General features: G+C 42.6%; 1 protein-coding gene across 22 annotated transcripts in view; it reads left to right on the top strand.

The window, feature by feature from the left end:
• KCNMA1 (potassium calcium-activated channel subfamily M alpha 1) overlaps nt 1-26,273 on the top strand; it is a 717,863-nt gene that overhangs the window by 605,371 nt on the left and 86,219 nt on the right. For 19 of the 22 annotated variants that reach the window (XM_049109051.1, XM_049109053.1, XM_025435296.3 and 16 more), the window contains one exon: nt 16,491-16,584. In XM_049109051.1, coding sequence (XP_048965008.1) covers nt 16,491-16,584 — 94 coding nt within the window. Of the gene's footprint in view, nt 1-11,873; nt 11,961-16,490; nt 16,585-26,273 lie in introns of all 22 variants that reach the window. The other 3 variants (XM_049109052.1, XM_025435317.3, XM_049109059.1) reach the window with 1 other exon arrangement.

Here is a 26,273-nt window from a genome sequence, read left to right as displayed (position 1 = left end):
CTGTCTCTTAGTTTCCCCATCTGTAAAATGGAGGTAAGAATGGGATCTATCTCGTAGAGCTCCTGTGACTTTGTCTCTTCATTCCTTCTCTTATTGAAACTGTCTTATGACTTTTCCATCTCTTCTATGGACATGGACAGTGCATTCCTGGAAGACAGAAGGAATGCTGGAGACCAACAAGAGGGGAACAGATGGTGGGGAAGGATGGCCTTTCTTTCCTTTCAAATTCTATCAGAATTTCTTTTCTTGATGATGATCTTGATCTCAACCCATCTTTGAGGTCTGGTTGGTGTTGAGACGTCACATCATCACCTTCCCTAAACTGCTTTATAAATAGTCGGGCTCTGCTTCTTGCTGATTTTCTCATTAGTGAGATTAGTGTGAGAACTGGGGCCAAATGGGGCCCAAATGCTTTACCCATGCCCTGCCTTCCTCCTAAGCTTTGGAATGTTATCAGCATGGTAGTTTTGCTTGAGATCAAATCAGGGCAACATAGGAACTGTCATTTTTCATTTGCTGGGGCCCTTTGATCCCATTTGGGGTTTATTTGTTTCAAGTGAAAAATATGGCCCCTATTGCATACATCTATCCTGTAGAGTACTTTTTTATTTTTTTCTGTTAGAGATCAAATCAGAGTTGTAAGTTGTGTGGTCATTAGTTATCACCACCAGATTTCACAGCCTACACTTTATTTCTGCTCGTACAAAATCACCAGTCTTCTCTGCTGCATAACGATCACTCCGGGGAAGCTACATACAATATGCCTTTCGTGGGTGCTTGGGTGTTAATTTATATCACAGTTTCCTTTGCAGATATAATCAGAGTCACCTATCACATTCCTGTTTCTTCCTTTTATTGTGTTCCTTTGCTATCGCGTTTGTGTGATCTTTTTCTGAAAAATGACAGGTAGTGTTTCTCTGCTCACTGTATCAGTGACTTATATTCTCCATGACTTCTCTATTGCCATTTAAAAAATATAGCATTTTATAGATGTAATCTTAGTTATTTATAACTCAGGTTTTGTTATATGGGAAAATTTCCTAAATGACACCTGGGTTTAGGTCCATTTTTTTTTTAAGGAAGGGAAAAATATTCACAGCAAAAATATTTTCCTCTAAATTGTAAATGAAGGGAAAGCTCTCAGTTAGTAAGATTATAATGCATTTTTCCTGATTTCTTAGTACATCGAAATGCATGAACATTATTTTTATGTAAGTGATCAAGTTGTGTTGCTTAATAACACGTTGTTAGAGGAAAAAGAGCTATCCCTTTCGATTTATTTGGATATTTACTGGGTGACTTACAGTGCTTTACATATTAGAATTGGTTTGTCAACAATTAACATTCTAGGTTTTTATATAACCCATACTTCAGGTAATAGAGGATTATTAAACTGCAACCAGTGTGTTAGAAATCTGCCGACTGGTAATAAAATTCTTATGTATAACAGCAGCTGAAAAATACTGCTGTATATTTATGCATAGATTACAAGATAGATGTTGGCCGGCAAACCACAGAGGGGCCGGAGGGGCCAATCGACCAGCAGGTGGCGCTGCTTTTCTAGAAATGAAACCCTCTACCTGGATGTATTCAAGGTACCCCCCCATACACTCTGCATTTTTCTTTTCCAGATATTCCTTTATTTCTCCAGAATGACTTTCTAACACTGAGTTTGTATGTTTGTCAATTTATTGAGGAGATACACCTCCACTAAGACAACACCTCTCCATTGCTAAGATTTCTTTAAATCCGACTAGCTTTATTTATTTATTTATTTATTTATTTATTTATTTATTTATTAAGATTTTACTTATTTATTCTTGAGAGACACAGAGAGAGAGAGGGAGGAGCCACAGGCAGAGGGAGAAGCAGGCTCCGTGCAAGGAGCCCAAAGTGGGACTCGACCCTGGGATTCCAGGATCACGCCCTGGGCCGAAGGCAGATGCTTAACCGCTGAGCCACCCAGGCGTCCCACAACTAACTAGCTTGATTTAATGCTAGTGTGGAACAAATCCTAGTTCAATAAATGTTATTTCGTTTTTAAAAGGTAACCACTCTATGTCAGATTCTTGCCCCTAAGACTGGATTACCTCCACCATCTGATTATTATGTGGCAAGGCCCCATTTTTATTTAATACCTATTTATACAGATTAATTCCCTAGGCTTTATTCCACACTAGGATAATGAGGGACATTTTTATAAAGGTGGCTTAGGTACTGGATCGGAGGGTGCAATATAAAAATCATTTTAACGTTTCATCAAGAATTACTTTAGAATACAAGTTAACCAAAGAGTTTTGCTTTCTCACTGGGCTGAAGCTGAATCTCTGACAAACAGGATCAGAGGTGTTAGGTTGTCTTCCCAGAACAGTCGTTCACACAAAGGCCGATCAGTTCATCAGTTTGGACATTGATGAAGCAAAACAACAAATGTACAAGGAAAACTATATTTTTGGTTCTTTTGTCCACACACAGCCTATTTTCATTGTTTTGAAAGACAGAACTATGCTTTTTTCCTTTTTTTTTTTTTTTAACCTACACTATTTCTTTTATTCAGGGTGTTTGATTGTGAACAGGGACAGGAGAGAATAGGTGACAGTGGATTTATTGGGGTGTTGGAAGGCGAGAATTAAAATACATCCCAGGACCTCTCATTTATTTGCTCATCGTATTCATTATTAAGTACTACCTATCAGACTATGGGGAACTTTGAATGCAAGTATTTTTCTTATTTTCTTTTTTAAAATTTTGAAACCATTAATTCGGGAAGGCCAATTTTGTATTGTATTTTTTTTTCTCTCTCTCTTTTTAAAGTAATCTCTACCCCTAGCCCGGGGCTCGAACTCACGACCTCGAGATCAAGAGTCACACGCTCCACCAACAGAGCTAGTCAGGCACCCCAAGAATTTTATCTTTTGAGTTTATAAACATTTTTGGTATACTGGCCTAAGGGGTGCAGGTCAGGGATCCAGACAGGGATCCAGATTCTTCTTTTATTCACTTCTGTGGTTTTAACAGAGAAAACGCTGAAGTATTATTGTTTAAGTAAAACCAAGGAGTAGAGAGTTTCTCTAGTAGTAGAGAAACATTTCCTTCTCAGTGAATCCACTTGAAAGCATGAGTTTTGTTGAAAATGTTTTCCCAACTGTTGACTGCGATCAGTGTTCTTACTACAGTCAAACCCTGATGATTTTCCTCCCAGTTCCTTTAAGATGGGACAGGATCATCTCAAATAGCTGAAGATGGGAGATACTGTCCCAGAGTAAAAGGTCGGATGGACCTGGCCAGGCTCTGAGGAAGCAGCCCTGTGAGTTTCATAGGCCCCCTTTCCAAGGCATTAAATAACTTTATTTTCCTGTCAGATACACTCTCCAGAGTAAAAACGAGACCTCCAAGGGAACTGGACTATTGCCAGGGGCCTCCTTCTCGTGTTTAGTTTCATGCACACACGTGTGTACCTTAGCTTGGACCCTTATAATTCTTAAGCGGGCAGAAAGAAAGGAGGCTGAGTGAGGGGCTTTCGATAGATCCTGCCTAGATGCAAACCACCTGCTGCCCTCTTGGAATCTGAGTATTTTAAACTGAAGAAAAAGTAATTTGCAGAGGACTCAGATTAGCATCTAATAATCACAATTCTGTCATTTGGAATTTAAAGCCTTACACTGTCTGTCCCTTAGACACCCCCAGCTATGCCCTCGGATAAATCTGCCTGCTTTGGCCAAACCGATTTTCTTATAGTTCCTAGCTTACGACCTTCCCATCTCCTTGCCTTTGGCCAAGGGGTCCCCTCCACCTAGAGCGCCCTTCCCACCTGGTACTGCCACCATCGAGCTGCTTCTATGTTGTGGCTTCCGTGCTGTCAGTGTCCAAGGCCCTGTGTTTGGCTCAGAGGGTATGTAGCTGAACAAGATTAACAGCTCTATCCACCCCACCCTTGTTTTCAAGTCTGACTTGACCACCCTGTACATTCTAGCACTCACCGTATGAGGCATTTCTTTTAGCCCTCCCCTGACATTACCATGCAGCACCTTTGTACTATTATTTCATGTAACATGTATATTATATACATATATTGGTGTTGTGTAAAATTTTTCAGTTCATTTTGTTGAAAGGCAGGCTTGAGAACCACTGAGCTAGGCCACACTTTCCTTGGATCAGGAATTCTGCTTTCCTATTCTGTAGCACTTTGGGGGATTGAGTCTGGTAAGAAGTGCTGGATCATTATTTTTGCCTGAAGAGTTATGAGGCCTTCCATCCATGACTGGTTCCTGTGATATTTGTCAAGTAACAGAAGAGAGCATTAAGCCCAGAACTCTTGCAAATCAGAGCTGAGAAGGCCCTTGTATGTAATGAATGCCAGTCCTCTAGGAGGGGAAGTGTCTTTCCAAGGCCATGCCTTTGATCCAAACTGTGACAAACTTGGGTTCCCCTTTATGCTTCTTCCCTCTGCAACACCTCCCTGGCAACTAAAATCTATGTCTTAGGAACCTTACCAGGGGCTCAGCACTGTGAGAGATTCAGAGATTTGTAAACTACAGTAAAGGCGCTTGTGAATCTAGTTGGGGAATAGGACATATTGAAATGGAAAACAAATTATAATGCAAAAAATAAGGAGATGTCAGAGGGGTGTGAGATGAGAAATGCCAAGGGATTTGTAGGAGGGATTCTGTTTTATTACAGTTGCCTGGGAAGGCTTCCTGGAGGAGGCAAGCTAACCTATTTCTTTAAGGATGGACAGAGTAGATGGATGAAAAGAAGACCTGTGGGAAGGAAGAGTGGAAGAGTCACTGCCACTCTGACTCTCATCACTCTCCTGATCCCCACCATTGTCCACATGCATGCCCCCATCCTGTGACCTCCCACCAGAAATTCAAAGGAAAGAGCCCCTTGTAATCAGACAGCACAAATTTCCTGTAATTTAGAGGGAACAGTGGGGTTTCTCCAGGTTTCCATCTGACTTTCATTTGTTATTGCTCTGAATAGTCCCAGCCTCCTCCAATTGAGGCCCATTTAAACATTTTCTGGCTTTTTGTTTTGTTTGGTTTTTATGACACTTGGCATAGCCTAATTATTTTGACCTTAGCAGTTCATTGAGGCCATATGAAATACAAGACAAAGGTGGCAACCAAGCAAAAGCAGACAATGTGGGGTGGGTGTTGAATCTCACCTTGTTCTAGTATGAAGATACTAGATCAGTTGCTCCAGGCAGAGGAGAGAGCATGAACCCATCTGAGCAGAACAAAATCAAAAGAGCAGAGTGGCATTGTGGGGAAGGAACCAATGCTCGAGAGCTCTAATTACTTTGATTACTCAAAGCCAAGGTAATAATGATCGGTAAAATTTATCCTGAGCTTGCCAAGAATTCTTCTAAGCATTTTAAAGATTTTTAATCATAAAAATCAGAGTACCTATGAGAAAGGTACTCTGAGTATTCCCATTTTGCAAGTGAGAAAACTGAAGTTAGCTAAGTTGTCAATACCTGGGTTTGGACCCAGCAGGGTGGCCACAAGGCCTGTGTTAGCTGTTGTTCTTCTTGCAGCTCAATGAGTTGACTTATGTCGAGGGATCTCCCACACCTTACAATCCTTCTCTCAGGGATGGTGTACTTGAGTGTCATGGGAGCCAGGGCAAAGGATGAACAAGACGGGTGCCTGCCATGTGGCTGGGGTACAGTAGGCAGCACCAGGGTGTTTGACCAGCTGATGAACTCATGTCCCATGAGACACTTTACCCTCCTGGAATGGGAGCCCAGTCTTCTGCAGATTTAGAAATGCACATTTTTATGGATAAGCTTCAGACTTGAAGATTGCCCTACACATAAAATCCCATGGAGTAGCAGAGTAGTGCCAAGCAGAGCACATTGAGACAGTATTTACTCCTCAGGCTTTCAGCATATGGCCCCTAATTATCTCTTTTAACCCACAGCGACTCCAAATCCCAGTGTCTACATCTGTCTAGCAGAGATGACAGGGGATCTTATGACATCGAGGCGTTGAGTAACTTGCCTGGGATCAGAGCTCTAACAAAGTCAGAGGTGAGACTTAGGCAGGTGGCCTGACTAGAAACTTTATCCTCATGGTACTCTCATGAGCAGAATTCTGACAGCAATTGGTCTGGATTAGAAGTCTGCAGACCTGGGCCCTGGCTCTCTGTCTGCATAGGACTGTAGACTTGAGCCCAAAGAGAGTGAGACCAGAATATCTCTAAACCCCTTCCAACCCTGCTCCTGCATTTTATACCTTGTTCTCTGTGTTGACCAGAAAGGGGCCTCCCATGCACAAGCATTTTAAAATATTGCCCAGGATATGTCTGAAGATAAATTATAGTAGAACACAGATAATGATTTTATAGTTCAAGAGCATCTTTAGAAGGTGACTATGCCCTTAAGAAATATACTAAATGCTGTGTTTAGTGTAAAATCACAATCCAGACCGGTCCTTACCTCCCAAGGTTAAAAACATACAGTATTTCTAAAGTGTTTTGGCAGGACATTCTTCATGGGGCCATGGAGTGTACCTAGCTTGCACTAAAAACCCATGCATTTTACCTTTATCTGAGTTTCAGAGAAAGTATCAGTGCAACCATCTGGAATACATATTAGAATTCTAGGTGGCTCTTGACACAACAGGCTTGAAGGAAGATATGGTATTTATGGATGAACCAGTAATATTAATAATATTAATAATAATGATGGTCTTTAGCTGCATAACACCTTATGGTTTAGAAAGCAATTACACGTACCCCCAGTTAGACAGTAGGCTGGTCTTCAAGTAGAATTATGGGGGCACACATTGATATTTTAAAGTGTACATAGTAAAGTGAAAATGGAAATGAAAATGTGGACATTTGCTGCCAGTCATATTTGCTTGAAGCTGTTTAGGGGGGAGGAAAAACCAAAAAGAGAAGGGAGGTAACATCTGAATCAAAACACACAAGCAAGTAAAAACTTTTACCCCAAAGTGAAAATGTAAATCAACATTGTGTTAACCAGGAGAATTTGATGTGAAGTGTGAAATTAAGTCCATGAGAGACCTGACCCCTTCTCTCTGTTCTGTTTCTCACCCCAGGCAGGTGGCAAATCTCAGATTCCTGAGGCAGCCCGATCTTTTCTCCACTCCTTTGGATGTCTGACAATTTGTAAATCCACAAGGAAACCTTTCTTGCAAGGGTCTTCCTTAACAATCTCATGCAAACAGCATGAAGTGATCAAAAGAGTAACTCTTGTTTTATATTTGCCTTGCCCAGTTCCGAACAAGGGAGTATATAGACACACACGCAGATACAAAGTAAGATAACTTCTTTGTAATGACAGGCAGGGTGGCAGAACCAGCAGGTTCTTGAGAACACTCTGGAGAAATGGGCAGGGCTGGGCCAGGGCTTGAGTAAGGAGAGTGAGCCACTTGCCTTGGGCACCAAATTTAAGGGGACACTGAAAGCCTCAGGAATCAAGAGAGCGTTTCATGCAGTATTTTAAAAATCAAAATGCAAAAACAAATCCATAATAAATAAAATGTCAGAATTTTAAATAAAGACAGGACAAATAGCAATTTTAATGCTGGCATTTCCATACTGAACAGCACAACAAGAAATTGGCAGCACTTTCCACGTGCCAGGAGTGGTGTTCAGTAGCATACAGCCACTCTTGATACGGTGCAGAGGGACCTGATTTATCCAATGGTAAATGCAAATCTATTTGATAATAAACCATATCAGAGGAAGAGTTCCTTTATAGGCTCCATAAACTCCATTACAGTCCATTTTGTCTTTGTTAAACATATGAGTTGAAAATTACAATCCTTTTATTCACTATTATCATTTTAGAAGCACGGCTCAGAAAGATTGGCATGAACTTAAAAAAATATGTTCGCATGCTTGTATCTATGAACCACCATTGTTTTCTGGGCTCTAGCTGATGATTTTTATGAAGTATACTGAAGGAGAAGAAAAATCAAAGATAATTATAAATTTCCAAATACCTACTTCATCAGCCTAAAGTGATTTTAATGGGAGGGATGCAGAATTTTCTATTTCCACATGAAAATAACAGAGATATTCTGATTAAGCCCCTAATCTACTATATGTGAAATTCTAACCAAACTGATGGGGCACATTTTCTTTTCTGAGACTACCTTTGATAAGAAATGCATTACAAACTCATCAGTTTGGCTTCCTGTTAACAAAGAGACAGCAGCCGTCTGGATCATTCTGGATTCACAGTGAAACTGCCACACCATGTATCCTCCAACTAAAGCCGTGCAAGTTTGACAAGGGGCAGATGAATCCAGGAGTTATTGTGCAGGGGTTTAAATCTATGCGGCAGCTGACGGTTGAAATAATCATCTATATATCGCTCTGAGCTAGCTGGGGAAAGGTTGAAGCTGTATATTTTCAACATATCTAGTCTAATGGTTAATCTGTTGTCTTGTGCGGGCTCTCTCAGGGTGGACTTGCGGCACACGCTGACAGCTTCAAGGAATTGTTCATGGTAGATGTGGTTTGCCTTGATTCTCAAAGTGCAAGGTAGATGAATCTGACTTCACTTGAGTTGGAAGATGGGAAACTCACCTAACTGGTTTCCCCCAATACCAGGGCACCTGCCGGACTCCTAGCAGATTGGAAAATAGGGTCGTTTGGATCGCTAAGCTACCTCTGCCCCTTCCTACCTCCCCAAGTCTGTGCACTTGATGTGGGCTCCATCTGTGTTCCTCTTGTTGATTGGCCATCTTGGCAAATTGGGAAGAACATTGTCCTTTTCAAAAACTGGCCAGCTAGGAAAATGTGAGAAGATAAACAGATAAACGAGAGCAGAGATCAGCAAACATTTTCTATCAAGGGCCACCTAGTAAATACCTCAGACTTTGTGGACCCCTGGGTCTCTGTTGCAACTACTCAAGTCTGTCGTACAGTGAAAATGGCCACAGACAATAGGTAAATGAGCAACTGTGGTCCTTTTCCAATAAAACTTTATTTATAGCTGTTGAAATTTGAGTTTCCTCTCATTTTAATGTGTTATGAAATATTCTTCTTCCTTTTTTCACCAGCCATTTAAAAATGTAAAAACATTTTAAGCTTATGGAGTATACAAAAACATGTTCCAGACTATAGTTTGCTGACCCTGGAACTTGAGAAGTATAAGAAGAAAGAAAGCAGCTCTTGGTGCCAGGGAGTTGGCAAGTCTCATCCCTCCACTACAACTCGTCCCCCACAAACAGGTGCTGCACATGCCAGGGCTACAGAAAAAAGGAGTCAGATTCACTTTTTAGCTTCAGAGCAGTTAGCATCTCCTTGGTTGGAGTAAAGAATAGGGAGAGAAGGAAAGAAAAGTTGAAAAGGAGCAGTTTTGTTGGACTCCTGCATTTTTTTTTCTCAGTTTGATACACAGTAAAAGTTATCTTCCATCTTGTACTGCCTTCCCAATCTCCACTCCATAGCAATAATTCAAGGAAATTCTTGCGTTTCTCATTATAGTCGTGTATTTGCTCTTAGAATTCCGTTGTTTTATCTTTGTGTCTCATCTCTGAGAAGCTAATATCTAGTCTTAGCTTGAGACTTTTCTTTGCCCTTGAGATGATAGAAACAATCTGTTCCAATAAAATAAATAAATAAATAAAGAGCTAAAGGCAACCAGATCTCCAAAAGGAATTTCCTCCCCAATACTGAGCAGAGCATTGGGCGAGTTATTCTAGCAGGTCAGGGTTTTAGTGAAGATATATGAGCTGAGATTCTAGATACAGGGGACTTTGATGAATGTTGGACTTCTACCAGGATGCATATAGAACATGAGGCTTACAGTTTGAGATGGGGGGATGTGGGGGGGTCAGTAGGTAACATCTAATCCACCCTGTTTGATTTCAGAGGATCCATTAGGCCTGCAGTGTTTCCGTAGAGAACATTGCAATCCAGGTCATGTGGGTTCTGTTAGTATATTTATATAGTATTTTTTTCTCTCTCCCATGTAGGAGCTGAATTCTTTCATTACTCTGTGTTGATGGACTCAAACTTACACAATTCAGGTTTCCCAGGCAGTGAATAGAACCAGAAATACACCCTGTGATTAACTTCTACATAACCTATTGTTCCTTAAAGTCTCCCTCCCCATTCTCCTATTAGCTCTACAAAAGCCTAGAAATGAAAAAGCTGCAACAAACCTCCCCTCCCTGCCCCGTCAGCCTACCTGGGGACAGGCACCCCTGTGCCTGTGCTCTGGCCCACAGAGCCACTTAGAGATACCTTCCATCCTATGTTACATAATGGCAGGTTAGTGTTATTTTCAACCCACAACCTCTAGGTTTTTCAAATAAATGTATTTCCTATTTCTCAGCTAGAAGTTGTGAAATTATCCTGCCTGATAATGTAAATAATAAAGCAATTGTTCAATTGTAGACAAGTTATATATGTTATATGTTGGAAATATTATTATTCTTGGCATTGCTTTTGAGAGGCAACATCCTTCATATTTTTATTACCTGTGCATTAATATTCTCTATGATCTTTCAAAAATATTGATTTTATAGGTTTATCGATTACAGTCTCAATAATACTGCAAAGTGTTCACCAATCTTCAGGGGGGGGATATATGCTATCCCAAGGTTTTCAGACCAGAAACTCTCATTTCAAGGATATCACCCACTGTAAGTCCCCATGTTCTGATATTGAGCTGCTTATGACCCTCTAGGCATAAAACTTGGCTCTGATGCCTGCCTTGCCATGTCCTAGCCTTCTTAACTGCTCAACCTCGCTAATGAGCACATGACATTTCCCTCTTATGGTATTCATCTTGAACCAATATCCAGGTGCTCCTTTATAGCAATTACAAAACCAAACTCACAGTATGGATTATTTATCTGGCATCTGTTGTTCTTGTTGTTTTCCTTCATTGCTTCTAGAAGCATCTACACCTTCTCACCCATCTGGTTTGTGTGACAGGCAGCTAAGGTTCTGGTACTGTATGGTTACAAGACAGAAGACGTTCCTCCAGAAAACAGGTGCCATTCTGTGCTCCCATCCAAGGATTGCTCTTTGGTGGCCACATTGTAAGACCTCAAGAGTTAACTAGCCCATATTTTCTGGTGAAAGTCTTAGGCTTTCCATCATATTAGAGAGAAAAGTTGAGTCAGCTTGGGAGTTTTGTCCATTGTGAATTGCATATTGGGAAAAGACTATATTACTATGACTTACATGATTTTTCTTGAGGAGAAAGTTTGGTAAACTCACAGAGAATAGGAAGCGCACTATTACATCCCTAGCTTGGCAACTTCACCCTCTCTCCTTACCCTCAAGATTTTTGTTCTGAAAGATGGAAAACACATACCCACTTGTCTTTTTTTTTTTTTTTTTTTAACACTCATGATACAAGGAGATGCCATATATCCTTCTCTCTTAGGAGTGGCAAACCCGATGGCATTTAATACAAGTTAGGCAGCAATCAAAACCAAGCTGACCAAGCCTGCTGTTTGAGATGAAAATGATAGTTTAACACTGAGGATTGATGACTTGGAATATAATGATTATTCAGTAGGATGCATTCAACAGACTTCAGGAAATAATGGGTCTGGTCTTGCTGCCAAACTGAGTTTTCGGTCTGTGTATGTCATAGGGAGAAGGGTACTCTGTAGGTTTTTGGAAATTATTGCACAAACAAGATTGTTTTCTGACATATTATCCCTTCTGACATTGATGACAAAAACACAGCAAAAAGAATTTCAAGAAGCCATCGGGGTAAGAGAAAACTGCAGTTCAGCTGAGAGGAAGAAACTCCCCTTTTCATGTAAAGCTATAATTTCATTCCATGGTAAAACTCATTTGGAACTTCCCTAATGAAAAATTTCGCAAAGGATTCATTTCCATTTTCTTTTCTCATTATTGTTTGGCAGTCAAGGTTGCAGCTAGATCGCGCTATCCCAAAGACCCATTTGAGTTCAAGGACACAACTCACAATCCTCGGCTTGTGGCCGAGCCAGGTGAAGGAGTTCGGGAGCCCGTTCCTCTTTTAATAACCGCACCCCTCAGTGTTCTCTCCTAACGTGCTGAGCTCAGTTGAAGAAGAAGGATGTACTGTTGTTGATTTCAGCATGCGTTCAGCTTGTTGGGCAGCAAAATTCCAATAAGAAATGCCATAGCCAACAAGAAATAACAATTAAAATGACCCTGCCTCCAAACTAGCAGCTTGCTCAAGACTTTCGTCGGAAGCCCTATTAGCTAGATGCCTTTGCGTTCAAGCCACTTTGCATGCTGCTCACTCTGAGTGATTCCAGTGTGAATATGACATTACTAATGACCTGCTAAGTGTGTGCAGATGTGGGTTTCTCCAGATGTGGTGATTCATAACGTAATGGAGATAGCCGGTCGACTCATGTTTATAGGTTGTTTGCCTTTTATTGCGTTTCCGAGTTTATTTGCTTTGAACCGGGTTTTTTTTTTTTTTTTTTTTTTAACTCCAGCCAACAAATTCACCTTTAAGTGTCAAAGGGCCTCATCCCCCTAAACCCTGTCGAGGACATAAGGAAGGGGGGATGTGCCCCCGGCTGGACCCAAGCACTGGGTCCATCACATTCAGCATTGAGCTATTTTGGGAAAGCTGAAAGTTGGAATCCTTGCCCCATTTTATTCAAAAGGCCCACAAAGAGGCATTGGTAACCCTGACACGGTGTTTGCAAGCTGGCTAGGACAATAAAGAAAGGGATTTCTATTAAAAAAAAAAAAAACAGTAAAGTATATGATCATCTTGAAATAAGCCCAGAGTTCTGGCCAGTGTTTCTGGTGGATGTTGCCTAGCTTTTGCTTGAAAACAGAATGCCGATGAAAAGTCGAGTAAAATGTTGTTACAGATGTTCGACTCTGCATTAAGGCTGTTGGAATTACCACCACATCTTAAATCAATTCCCAGAACATTGTCTGGAGGTTATGTCATTGAAATAATGAATCCTCTTTAGTCAAGTATAAGCAAACATGTTAAAACATCATTGTAACTTTAAATTAAACTCTAGCGCAAACCAAGGGATCTGAAGCCTCATTAGACTTGCCTGACATTTTTCTAGCACTGAGTCTTCCCCAACTGTAAAACTGTTAGATTCAGAGCCTATTAGACAAGTGAGCGCTGGGAAGTTACAACAGCACATTAAGTGTTATACTTAGGGATGTGCAAAAACAAGCCCTTGAATTTTATGAGTACTTGGAGACTGGATGGAGTTCAGCTCCTATAAAAATTCCACATTGGATTCCTGAACTTATTTGTGTTTTAGAGAAGCCGGTAAGTCAGGTTCCTTTCAAAGATCGTATCTTCATGTGCTTCCACAGCATGATGCAAGTGAAAATGCTGGAGACAGAGGTGTATTGTAATTAGCCAAAAAGTAGGCTAAGTAGGAGCCTGTAAATGTGCGTTGGCATGAAGTAGAGGCCAATTACTTCAATACATTTGTCTTTCATGAAAGTAAGTAAATTTAAGTCTTCCTTTTAATTCAATTTTTATTCCTTTCATGTAGTCACAGAAGCTATGAAATGAAAATTATATTTTATAGCTTAACTAAAAGTTTTTCTAGATCTGCTTTCTTTAAATATGCAGAAATTGATAGAATCCATATAAAGGATAATAATTAAATATGGTTTATAACCTACTTAGAGAAAGAAGTTATCGCTGCTTCTCTCGTGGGATCTAAGCCATATGTAATGGTCTCCATTACACAATGTTCATATATTTAAGCTGAAGACATTCCCCCCCATCCCCCCATTTCTTCAGGGAACAGATCTGCATTTCCAGGCCTTGTGAGTGCAGGAGGAAACCTTTGAACATGAGTTTCATTTAAGAGAACAAATCCTGGTTTAAATGCAGTATGATTATGATGGATGATCTTTCTGAGTTGCAATGAAAATAAATAGTTTCCTTGCATAGAAGGAGGCACGACTTTAGCACTAGAATGAAGTGTCTCCCTGGAGCTGGGTAACAGGTATTAACTTACACATCTTCCATGTGAAGATCACCGCAGGTAAACAAACAGTGACAAGGTGCAAGGATAATGGGCACTTAACCAAAGAGGGTTATTTATTATAGGTCCAGTGCAAACGGGGAGACAATAGGTAAGCAAAAGAATCCAATAGAAGTGCCAGTGAGTGGGACTTCTGTTCAGGTCCTTACTAAAATAGACTCACTGAATAAATCGGATGAAACCATGGCAACATCTGGTGGCCTTGAATAAAGTCAGGCATAGTAGCCTAGGTTAGGTAAAAGACCTTTCTGGGTGTGTCACTCTAACCATAAGGAGGCCTGTGTGACAGAGAAGAAGAGAATGTTCACCCCAACTAGCCCCACTCACATGCACACATGTTATTCAGTCTGTCATGTGACTCAACTAATCTAGGTCACCCTGAACACAATACAGCAATAGCAAGTGGTCCATATTAAAAGATGACCTTGTATTACGGGTAGAATCCATGCAGGATTTTCTCCCCAATCCTTAGATGGGGAAAATGCAAAAGGATACTTATCCACATACCTCTCTCTCGTCTGTCTCTGTCTCTCTGTCTCTCTCTCCCTTTCTCTTTCGCTCACTGCCTTTCTACCCCATTATTAACCTGGGATGCCTGGCCCCCCTGTGCTGTGAAAGGAAGATGAATTCAGGTCAAGCCCAGAGTGCCTGTTTGCTTGCGGAGAGATGCATATCAACTCTAAGTGATTTTTTTCAATACCATTTATGTGGCTTGTATTTATTTCCTTTAATCTTTTAAGTGCTGTTTAGTCTCTGTGTGATTTGCTGTGGATACTCATTTCTGATAAGATGCGATATCCTCCCAGCCACATAGTTAGGCCTGGAGCCCTAAGTGACTGATAGGGTCGCAGCCTGAGCCTGGGCCTCAGGGGGGACGGGGCGAGAGAGCAGCTGGTAGAGTGAGTGGGATGTAGGCATTCGTAGGTGCTTTCTTGCCTTCATCACTTCTGGAAACACTCTCACCTCAAACTGCATTCTTGTTCCCTTTCCATGTGTCAACAAGACTAGAGACCACCTCCGACTAACAGTGGGATAGGGGAATGTACCAAGTGGGATACTTTGAAGCAGGTTTGGAAAATAGTTGGATTATTAGAATCCCTTGGAACCATGTATTGTAACGTACTAAATTTATTTAGGGTTTTCAGGGAAGTACCATATAATGCATGTCCTGATATGGGTCTTCCTGGGCAATGTCGAGTAGCTGAGATGGCATCCTCCCCCACCTGCCTAAGACTTGTACACCATTAACATATGTCAAGCTTCTTTTGATGTCATCACTGCTAATATTTCTCTTCTTAGCTTTAAGGTGACTGTCGTGCATTCCGGGTTTCAAGGGTGCTTCCTCCCAGTCTGTGTTGCAGTCAACTCTAAGAATCCAAGGATCCTATATTTTTCCTTCTTGACATTACAGCTTTAGCCTGAATTGTGGGGGGTGGGGAGAGGAGGGCTAGGATTTTGCCGCTGATGCCCTTGGGTGACAGGCTGGGTGCGCATCTGCTAATTATGAAGCAGCTCTCTTAAAAAAAAAAAAAAAGCATGATGCAAGCTAATACATCTATAAAGCTTATTAGTGGGTGTCTTTGGGCAAAAGCAGTAAAGTGTGCTGTGTTGTTTGTGAGCGAACCTTCACATTGCTTAGCGATCTGTGTGGTTTAGACGTTTGGAAAACAGCCTTGGTTTCCAACCCTCGCTGTCTCCCCTCTCGCCAACCCTCCCCCCATCATCAGAGATATCACTCAGTGGCAACCTCCTCCTTCATTCGGGTGCTCTTCTCCGGCTGGTCCTCCAACCTCACAGCCCAGTCTGAATGAGTTGAGAAGGATGCAGCCCCCCGCCCCCCATCCCCGTGCTCTCCCTCTAGTGAGGTGCAGGGCCAAGAGCTGAGCTGGGCTGGAGATCCGTGAGCCAACCGGCACCAATGTTCCCAGTCCCGACTGATTGAAACATTGGCTGTTAGGGGCTCCGATCCCTGCCTCTCTGCAAGGCTCTTCCCCTGGCGTGCAGGGATTAGGCACCAGCTAAGGTGGTTCCTCCGTGGAATCAGCGAGCTGGCCGTGATTCTGCTGCTGTTCCCCATAAGACTTCATTTCTGACTGTGGTTACGGAAAACCCCATTCGATTACTCGGCAAAGCAACTACAGTCAACTATAAGAGTAACGACTGAGTGTTCCCACCCCCCAACCCCCACATATATACATACATATATATGTATTTTATATACAGACGAATCATGATTTCTTTTCTTTCTTGCGGCAGGGCGCTTACAAACTGGTCTAGTCTGTTTCGAGTGCATGTTCAAAAGCTGGAGTGCTCAGAGGTGATGAGTTCACCTTCTCTAAGGCGGCCTCTTTGACTAACACATTTGGTCTTTGTCACTGGGTCCTAAAAGACAGCCATGAGTTCCTAGTGAGTGACTGAGCCGTGAGTGTGTGTCCTTTGATATCTTGCCTGTATCTCGCAGCCTGCCCTCCAACTGTTCATAATCTCATGAGCTGCCTGTCTTTCCAGTTGAAGATGAGCAGCCATCGACGCTGTCCCCCAAAAAAAAGCAGCGGAACGGAGGCATGCGGAACTCACCCAGCTCCTCGCCCAAGCTGATGAGGTAAGAAGAGGGGCTGCGGGCCACCCGTGGGGGCCACCCCCCCCATCCTCTACTCCCCACCCTGCCCAGGCCCGGGCCCAGAGTCCCCCCACCCCCCCACCTTACAAGCACGAGGCGGGGGAGGGGACCGATCGTTAGGTGGCTTCTTAAAGGCTGGAGTATTTATTCTGTCAGCTTGTCAGCAGTTAATGATAGAGCTGAAAAAATTCTGTCATGAAAAACAGTTTGAAAAGCTGTTTGAAAAATACATAGGCTTTAAAGTCTTAGCTGTCACCATGTCCTGTCTCTGTGTAGTTCCTAAACAGCAGTGGCACTAATGACGGCGCCAACCAATCAGAGGGACTCGTGTGGTTAGTTTGCCTGCGGCGAGTCTCTTTCTGCTGGAGTCCCTCCGAGGACTGTTTGCTGTACTTAAGGCCATATGTGAGATGTATCATCACAATCAAAAATGAACCTGAAGATTACCTTCCTTTTATCCTGTCGATTGAAATCAAATTTCCGTTAATTGATTTTGACTGATAAAAAAGTCTAATAATCTGCGGACTTGCCAAAGCAAAGTTCAAAAGTAATCCAGTTCTGCTCAGGCTAAAAGCAATATTAATTATGAAATACAGCGTAGTGGGTACTCTTTCTCCCTCTCCTTCCTTCCTCCCTCCCTCCCTTCCTCCATCCCTTCCTTCTCTCTCCTTCCCCCTTCCTTCCTTCCTTCCCATTTCCTTCCTTCTTTCCTTCCTTCCTTCCTTCCTTCCTTCCTTCCTTCCTTCCTTCCTCCCTCCCTCCCTCCCTCCCTCCCTCCCTCCCTTCCTCCCTCCCTCCCTCCCTCCCTTCCTTCCATCTTGACTATGGCTTCCTCTTGGAAATGGTAAATGAAACCAAATTCCAACAGAGTTCTGCAGGTTTCTCTTCTGGGCCTCTTCATCTTTCATTTTCCCCGGTTGTTTTTGATTCATCTGCCAATCCCAGGGCTTATTTCCTCCAACATCCTAACTCTGTAGCACCTCAGGGATGAAATAGGAGTGATCCCTACATGATCACTGCCATGGAAACACCTGCCATCTTGATGCTTGATGTTTCTTTTCTTTTTCTTTTTCTTTTTCTTTTTCTTTTTCTTTTTCTCTTTCTTTCTTTCTTTCTTTCTTTCTTTCTTTCTTTCTTTCTGACATTGGCTGCTTTCTTCTCTTTAATTACTGAAATAAGATTATGGCCATCCCCACCCCCACCCCACCCCTACCACCCCTTTCCTCTCTGCATACATTCACATCATCCAGGCCCTCCGAGGCCACCCTTTTAGGATGCAGATGGGGCCATCCTTCTCCCTGCCCTGGAGGACAGGGATTCCCATGGAAGCTTCCCCCAGCCCCATGTCCTGCTCCATTATGATCACCTCTTGCTGTTGGATATTTCCTTAACAGTCCTCTGTCTGCCCCTCCACTCAGTCTTGCTGGGGTGTTGCTGATTTACATGCTTGTTTACAGTTTATGAGGAGAAATAAAAGGACCAACTGCCAAGCTTCTCATTTTTATGATGCCAGTTGTCATGCTAGCATTCATTTCCTATTTACTCATCTTTAGGTAATCGCCTTATCTAATGCTAATAGTTTTATCCATTTAAAGTAGAGAAAAGCCCAGGCACTTCCTTTTGCCTAAATTTAGAGAAGCAAATAAATAAATAAAGAGAAGTCTGAAAAATCTGAAACCTTTGGAGCCAAATTCCCTGTCCCTGTTTGCTATGTAAAGTATGGCTCATTTCTTTGATCTTGAGTAATAATAATTCTGAGGCGTTATACTGTTTTCATATGCTTCAAAGCTGTGTCAAAGTTTTGCTGCTTAAGGGTACTTCTTTATTCTGTTGGCTCTTGGGTACCAAGATGACAGGTCTTCTGTACGAGGTGGAAGCTTTTTTAAGTCGTAGCCTTCAGCAAAACATCAAATTACCAAATCCAGGGTAACATACTTCTACACAAATGCCTTTCCTGTAGATATATTATACCATATATATTAAATACTTTAGTGTTACACGCTACATTTTATGTGCAATAGAAAGTGATGGTTTGAGGTAGCCTTGGGGGGACTTTTTTTCCACAAGCAGAAAAAGCTAGTGTATACCGTATCAAGCATGGTTTTTACAGGACTTTCTGCCCGAAGGCCTTTGTAAATAAGTAATGATCAACAGATTGGCTGTGGGTTTTTGAAAAGCATGCCTATGTCAGTTTGCATGATGGGGGAGAATTTTCAAAGTGGGTCTTGCTTTCATTGCCTGTTGGAGAGGGGCTGAGGGAGCAGTCATCCTGGGCTGGAGCTGTCTGCCCCGTGGTACATCAGAATTGCTAAACGGGGGTCAGGCGGTGTGAGCTGAGGCTTGCCAAGCTACAGAACTTGGGTTTCTGGTGTTGGTGCCTTTGGGCTACTCTATGGCCACAACTACTGCTTCACCCCACCTGCCTGCAATGGTCTGGACTGCAGCTCAGCTGAAACGGGCTGTCCAATGACAAGTCGGAAAGTCTTCGACACCCTTCCTTTACCATGACTCTCTATGTCCCCAAATGCTCTGCAGCATCTTCTGATGTGGAAGCAAAGACCGGGTGCTGAGCCCTCTTTCCCCCTTCACTTCCAGCATGTGAGTGAAGAACCCATGGGCAGCTTCGTTTGGTTTGAATATCTGGCACTGATGGTGAGGCTGCCGGGACCTATTCTTGTTATATTCCTCTTGTTGATTGAGAAGAAAGAGCGGGGGCTCATGCCATATCTTGTGGCTTCTTCAGGTCACCCTACCTCTTCAAACACTCCCTTTCGACTCTGCAGAAGATAGGACTCTTAGGTCCTATTCCTTCTGACCTGAAAAATCCATAAAGGAAGCTAATGACTTATTTGAAGTGAGCTTTTCGACATGAGTTTGTGGCTTGCTTGTTTGAGCAGAATCAATCATTCCGAATGTGGAAAGGTTTTAGTGGCCTATGGGCAGTGATAGGAATAGCTCCAAGAGAAACCAGAGAGCCCAGAATGGGAGAGGATGGGCTTTAATTTACCACTGTGGCTTCTGCAAATAAAACAGGCTCCTACGCGAGGGTTTCTTGCAAACTATCTGCCAGCATCAAGTGCTGCCGGGACTCTGCACTAATGGTCTTTGTCTCCCTTTTGTTCTGGTATCAGACTCACCCTGGTTTTTCAGTGTCACTTAGCTCTCTGCACAGCCATTAGGTGAACAGCCTCGTTTTGTGTGTCTGGATCCTGATGCACTATGTTTTTTAGTTGCCCTGACAGAAAACAACTCTCACAGCCAGATTGAGCCAAATGGCAAGCGTCTGTGCTCTAAGCCAGGTAGTCCTGTGTCATGACAGATAACCTTTGGCTTCACAAACCCCCCAGGAGGAGCAGGCCATGGAGTTTCCCAGACTCATGTTATTTGCCTTCCTTGTTGATCTCTTAACATGGAATGATTTAAGGAACCTCTCTTAGTTTCCCTTTAAAGTCACCAACCACTCATTGCCCACTTGTCCCTGCTGGTGAGTCTACACCTTGAGAGGATGGCTGTGTTTCTTCCATTGCAGGGCTGCAGAGGGCAAGAACATTGTCTCTAGATAACCGAGTCAAGTGTTCTTAATTTGGGGGAGCTCACAGACCCCACTGAACTTCAAATGAAAGCTCTCTAGAAAGTTTCTCTAGGGGGAAAAAAAAGCACATTGGGCACCATTTTGACTACAATTGAAGCAGATCCATGGATTTCCCTCAAACCCTGCCCAGCTTACAATCATATTTGGTTCTTTCCTTGGCCACCTTCAAGGACCTGTATTCACAAATGCTGTTGGATACTAAGAATATTTCTCCAGCGGGTAGATAGTGGAGAGTAAATGCCTGGGCTCTCACACTGTATCCTCAAATAGGATCCAAAAAGGCGGTGCATTTCAGCTGTCTGTTTCAATTCCTTTTCTCAGATTAATTCTCGTTGAACAAATGTTTTTTGAAAGCCTACTGTATTCAGGGTTATAGAAAGTCTTTGAGGAGTGTAAAGTAAGATGGGTTAGAATAGGTCTCTGTCTTCAAAACGATCACAGTTTAATGTAGGAGACAGGCAAGCGTATATGGCAAAATAGAGTAGAAACAGCTCAGAGATGTACTAGCATGGGCTGTGAGAACAGAGAACAGAAAGAGCTGCCATTACTTCTGGTTTGGGAGGCTGAGGCCAGTTTGTGAAAGAGGTTTCATTTAAACCTAGCCCTGGATGATGAGGAGAATTTTCTAGTAATATCAAGCCTACCCGTGTTCATTACTTACTGGGTGCCAGGCATCATTACAAGAACATTATGCCTGTGAACTCCCTGAATCCTAACTATAACTGCATGAGTAAGAATCATGCTTTCCTCCATTTTATAGATGAAGAAGCTGAGTAGCAGAGATGTAAAGTCTAGTGAATCTGATGTGTCTTACCCAATTAGGAGGATCTGAACCCCGGTGGTTTAGCTTCAAGCCCATATTATTAACTCTTTTACTGCTCTGTCCATTTGGAGGAAATAAGGAGAGTGCTCAGGCCATAGTAAATGGCTCAATGTGGCTGGAGCAAGGGGTTCTTGGAGGAGGATAACTGGAACTGGAAATATGAGAATATTCTTGTATCCACCCACGAAGGCCCTTGCCCATCATAGGCACTGGGAAATGCTTGCAAGTTCTTGAGGAGACCGTGTTTTAGGAGGATCACTGGTGGCAGTGTAAGGAGAGGTGTAGAACCAACCTTCCATCAGGGCAGCCTTCTGGAAACATATGTTACATAAATAAGTGTGAGGAGAAGGCCCAGCCAGCCCCAGCTTCTGCCAAGGTCCTTTGGGTGCCAAACCACTCAGGTTCTGCTGTAGAATAGTGGACCAGAAGTGGGCCATAGTCTTCCCAAGAAGAACACACAGAATTCCTGACATTAGTCCAAGTTACACCGGTTTCTCCAGGACCTGGGAAACTTAGAGTCAGATAGAGGGCCCATGAGCCATGAGGATTCATGGAGGATGTTTCAGGGAGACAATTTACCAAAGAGATGGCCCCCAGCCAGGCTAGCAAGGATAATTGACAATAGTGAAAATAGAGAAATTGAGCATGGTGAGGGAGCTTCACGTCACAAGACCCAGAAAATATTAGAGATTGGTTGCCTGAATAGGAGAGGAAAGAGGATTTGAGGAAAACTGATTAGCCTCTTGGCCATTTCCTGATCATTAAGTGAAATAAACTCATCTGCTTGTTAAGTCCCATTCTTCTCTTTTGACTTATACCTTCCATGGGGTCTTTTTGTTAGGACTGTCCAACTTGAAAGAGTCTAGTAATAGGAAATGGCAAGATGTCCTGAGCCCAGTCAGAGTTGGGGATGGAATGCCACTCTCGCCATTCCTTCCAACTGGGAAGAATAAAGAAGGAAGGCAGGGACAGCTTAGCTAAGTAAATTCACCTCAGAATGCACAAACAAATAGCAAATGACAGGCCCCGACGGGACTGGAGAAGAAAGAAATAGTGGGGCTCATCATACCAGGGCTTGGGGTGGATTTGACACAGGTCTCTGGACAAGTTGCACGCTCAGCAGAGGGTCATTATCCCGTCCTCTCCTTTCAAGAGCATCTTGCATGCTCTTCTCTAGGACTGAAGAACATGTCAGTTCTCCCAGGTTGTCTCCCAGACATAAAGGCAGTAATTTCCTTCTTCCTTTTAGAGTGGTGGCTGCCTAACAAGAGATGATATATGAGGTGGCAGTAGTTCTTGACTGTTTACTTGTTAGGCAGGGAAAAAGATGTAAGGAGATAGATACAGAAGTTGAAAAGGACTCGGGTCTTGGTAGAGTGGCCAGAGCCTGGCCTGAAGGTTTTGTCAAGGTGGCTCCAGGGATGACCTTCTGGTGGGAGATGCAGGTGGGTGTGTGTGGGGGGGCAATGCGGGCAGCTGTGTCTCAGGAGAGATGCTCATTACACAGGAGGGTGGGGGCAGTGCTGAAGGATGAGGGAAGGTAGGTGCCGGAACCAAAAGCCTTGCAACATAACGGGAAATAGTATTCACCCTGAAATGAAATGTACCCCAGAATGAGATAGATTATTTATGGTACGAAAACCCAAATAACCCAAATATGAGTCCTTTTGAAGAGACCACCTGAGACCCTCTTCGGCACAGCCTGTGACTCACTTGCTTGGCTTGCCCCTCTTGAGCATTGCATTCAAGGATTTAGTTACTAACTGCCTTGGAGTAGAAGAAGAAATGGAGTAGAAGAAGAAATGAAGAGAAAGGAGGGCAAAAAACAAAAAACAAAAAATGGAATTTTAAATGTACGTTACAAGAACTAATATTTTATTGGCTGTTTAATGTTTATTTGCTAATTAGCTCATGGGATGGAGGTCAGCAAGAAAGAGACGTTAGTGTCTCACTTTATCACTGAATAGTTGCTTGTAGTCCCAGTGGCAAAGACTAGTTCTGTGGAGTGTATCCATTGTGTCAAGCACCACTGTGGGGCTATGGGGATATTTTTGAGGTCTCACACTTTGTTTCAAATGTTCCTCCTGAATCTATCCTCCTCCATAACCAGAGACAGGAGCCGCTTTCTCCCTTCTTAGGAACTCCTACCAGAAGAGGTGAGAGATGTTCCTTCAGAGATAATAATTTGCATTTGTAGGAGGCAGCTGGATTTTGTTCATTCTCCACTGCAGAGCCCTGAAGCACAGTGCCCTGAGCTGCAAAGACAGACAGACTAGCACGGTGGGCATTCATGGAAGGCACAGCTTGTATGAATAATCAGTAGGAAAGGAAATTACCCCATGGGCCTTTGTCAGGACAATGTGCAAAGGAGAGCCTCAATAATCAATTAAGCCTGGGAAAGCTTTTGCCGTGTTCCAATATTTGAAGACTCCGTTCAGGAACATCCACATTTTTATAGCAACCGAGGAGCCCCAGTGAGTTAAATTTTTCATATCTATGCTTCTTGCATCTTAGCTCACACCTCCAAAGTCCACAGCTAGAAATTAAGCATGCCTGACTTCAAATAAAGAATAAAAGATCATTGTTTTGAGGGTCTGCAGAGCAAGGAATGCCACTTGCCATCAATTAATCTGAGGAAGTGAACTAAATGCCCTGCTAGAGCAGAAACACAAAAAGCTTGCCTTGAAGACAAGTGCCTAAAGCAAAACCACAAATCCCTCTTCCAGCAAACCTGCTGTGGGGAAGCCAGTATTATATTTTAAAGAGCACAGTTCCGCTTACAGGCAAATACAGCAAATCCCAGTTTTTCTGTGGCAGTGGGTTCAACACTGGCCTTCAGAAATTTACATTAAAGTACAAGTAAACAAACCAAAAAAAAAAAAAAGTGTGAAAGAGGAAAGTTACAGCATGTTTTTTTAATTGCGTCCTTTGCTTGAGCTTTGGGGCCTCATTTCTCATCTCCTAAGGCTTCTCCTATCATTCCAAGCACCCCATTTAGGTTGAGGCCCACCCTGCAGTGGTCTCCCTGGGAAATTGGAGGCTGGATAAAATGTGAGAGAAATTCTCAGCCAGGGAGAATGAACAAAATCCAGCTGCCTCCTACAAATGGGAGGGGGTGGAAGAGGGGGCCAAGCAGCATTGGCTCCCAGTCAAGACCTGTTCAAACCTTGCCTCTCCTCTCACTGGCTGTGCCATATTAGCCATGTTACTTAACCACTTTCTTTTCCAACCATGCAAATGGGTAATAATAGTGGAAATTACCTGCCAGTGTTACAGTCATGAGTAAATCATAAAACCTAGGTAACAGTTCCAGCCCGAAACATTTTATAACAATTCAACTCATGGTGGCGATACTTATAAATGGCAATTCACCATTTATAATGGCGATACTAGTAGAAATAACTATAGTAATCCTATATGTGTATTATTAAACTGCCCTACCCTTACCATCTCCTTTCATAAGAGCTACAAATATATGAGTGGCTTTTTAGCAATAAAGAATAATAATAATAATGGTAGTTAACATTTACTGAGGGCATGCTCTGTGTCATGTTCTATGCTAAGTGCAGGACAGGGCTTTACTCGTGTAATCCTTAAATGGAATCCATTAAGTCATGGTGGTGATTCATGCTCTAATTGTACAGATGAAGAAATCGAGGCAAGGTCCAATGTAGCAAGTAGGAGGTAAGCCAAAACTTGCAGACAGATATTTTGGTTGTGGAGCCACTATACTATATTGTCACTTAGGAAATAGGTGGTTTCCTCCCCTCAGTGATTTCTTTTTTTTTTTTTCCCCCTCAGTGATTTCTACCCCCAAAAACATCCCTTTTGGAGACAGCTCTTGGGTCAAATGAATCAATTAAGTGGCAGGTGTCCAGGCTTCCTCTTTCCTTTGAACTAGTTGTCATAGGTATCAACCCAAAAGTGTGGTTGCGAGTTAAAGGCTCAAGAGAAGTGCCCTCTCGGGGCAGAGCAGATATGTATGTTGGGGTGGGGTAGGGTGGTGCTGAGGGAGGGAGGTACTTTGGCCTGAACTCTTTGAATAAGATATTGTGTATTTCTGGTATCATTTTGTAGATTCCTAAACAGGTGGCAGGATGCATTTCTTCCTGAAATGAACAGGTGAGACTCGAGGGCAAGAAGGGCAGCTAGGGTCCCTTCTAGAGATCGACAGCTGATACACTGTGCCCACTTTTCAAGGTGGACTGTTGTATGGGTTTCCTGGGGCTGCCATAACCAGGTGGCACACACTGGGTGTCTTGATCAATAGAAATTGATTTTCTCACAGTTGGGGATGTTAGAAGTCCAAGATCAAGCTGCCAGCAGGGTTGATTTCTTCTGAGTCGATGAAGGAAAGCTCTGTTCCACGTCTCTCTGCTGAGTTTCTAGATGGCTGTCTTATCTCTGTGTCTTCACGTGTCTGTACATGTCTGTGTCTACATTTCCTCTTCTTATAAGTGCAGCAGCTATATTGAATTCGGGCCCATCCTAATTACCTCTTTTTAATTTAATTTCCTCTTTAAAGACTCTATCATACAGTCTCATCCTGAGGTACTGAGAGTTCGGACTTTGATATACAGACTTGGTGGGGGACAGAATGATGCTCACTTAACAGCTGTGCAGCAGATAGACCTCACCTCAGAGAGATTCTGTTACTTTAAAATAATGCATGTACATCGGCTCAGTGGTAAATGACAAGTGAGCCTTGAATCAATTATGGTGTATTTTAGGGGAGTTGAGATTACTTCATGAGTTAGGGAAATTATAAAATAAGTAAGATAGGAAAGACAATATCTAGTATTTCTCCTTAATTCTAACCAAGGGGCTTTTGAGTAATTGTCTCAGAACGTTTGAATGTGGTTCTCTTAATCATTTTATGAACAAATGATGCTGGGATGATTTGTTCCGGGATGTTTCTGGTAGACTTCCTTTCTAGTTACAGCAGACTGTCTGGTTCTTCTCCTGGGCCTCCCCTGACCATAACAATGTTAGTTGTTGTGCTCAGTGGCAAATGCTCTGACTTTTTTTATTGATGTAAACTCCATCAACCTCAATTTAGAAGCACAAGTTCCTATGGCCAACTGGCTCTTCACTATTCACCTATGTCAGAGACCTCTGCAGTTTAAGCCAACCTAAGCCACTTGAAATCACTACAGCAATAGATATCATAAAGAAATTCACCCTGTCCGGTTCAAAGTAGTTACTGGAATAAACCATGTCCTAAGCTTTCTTCCAGATGGTAGAACCCAGTGAATG

This window comes from Canis lupus, chromosome 4 (assembly GCF_003254725.2).
Source record: "Canis lupus dingo isolate Sandy chromosome 4, ASM325472v2, whole genome shotgun sequence".
Taxonomy (NCBI): Eukaryota; Metazoa; Chordata; class Mammalia; order Carnivora; family Canidae; genus Canis; species Canis lupus.
The sequence above is the reverse complement of the archived record's forward strand: the minus strand, read 5'-3'. Positions and strand labels throughout refer to the sequence as shown.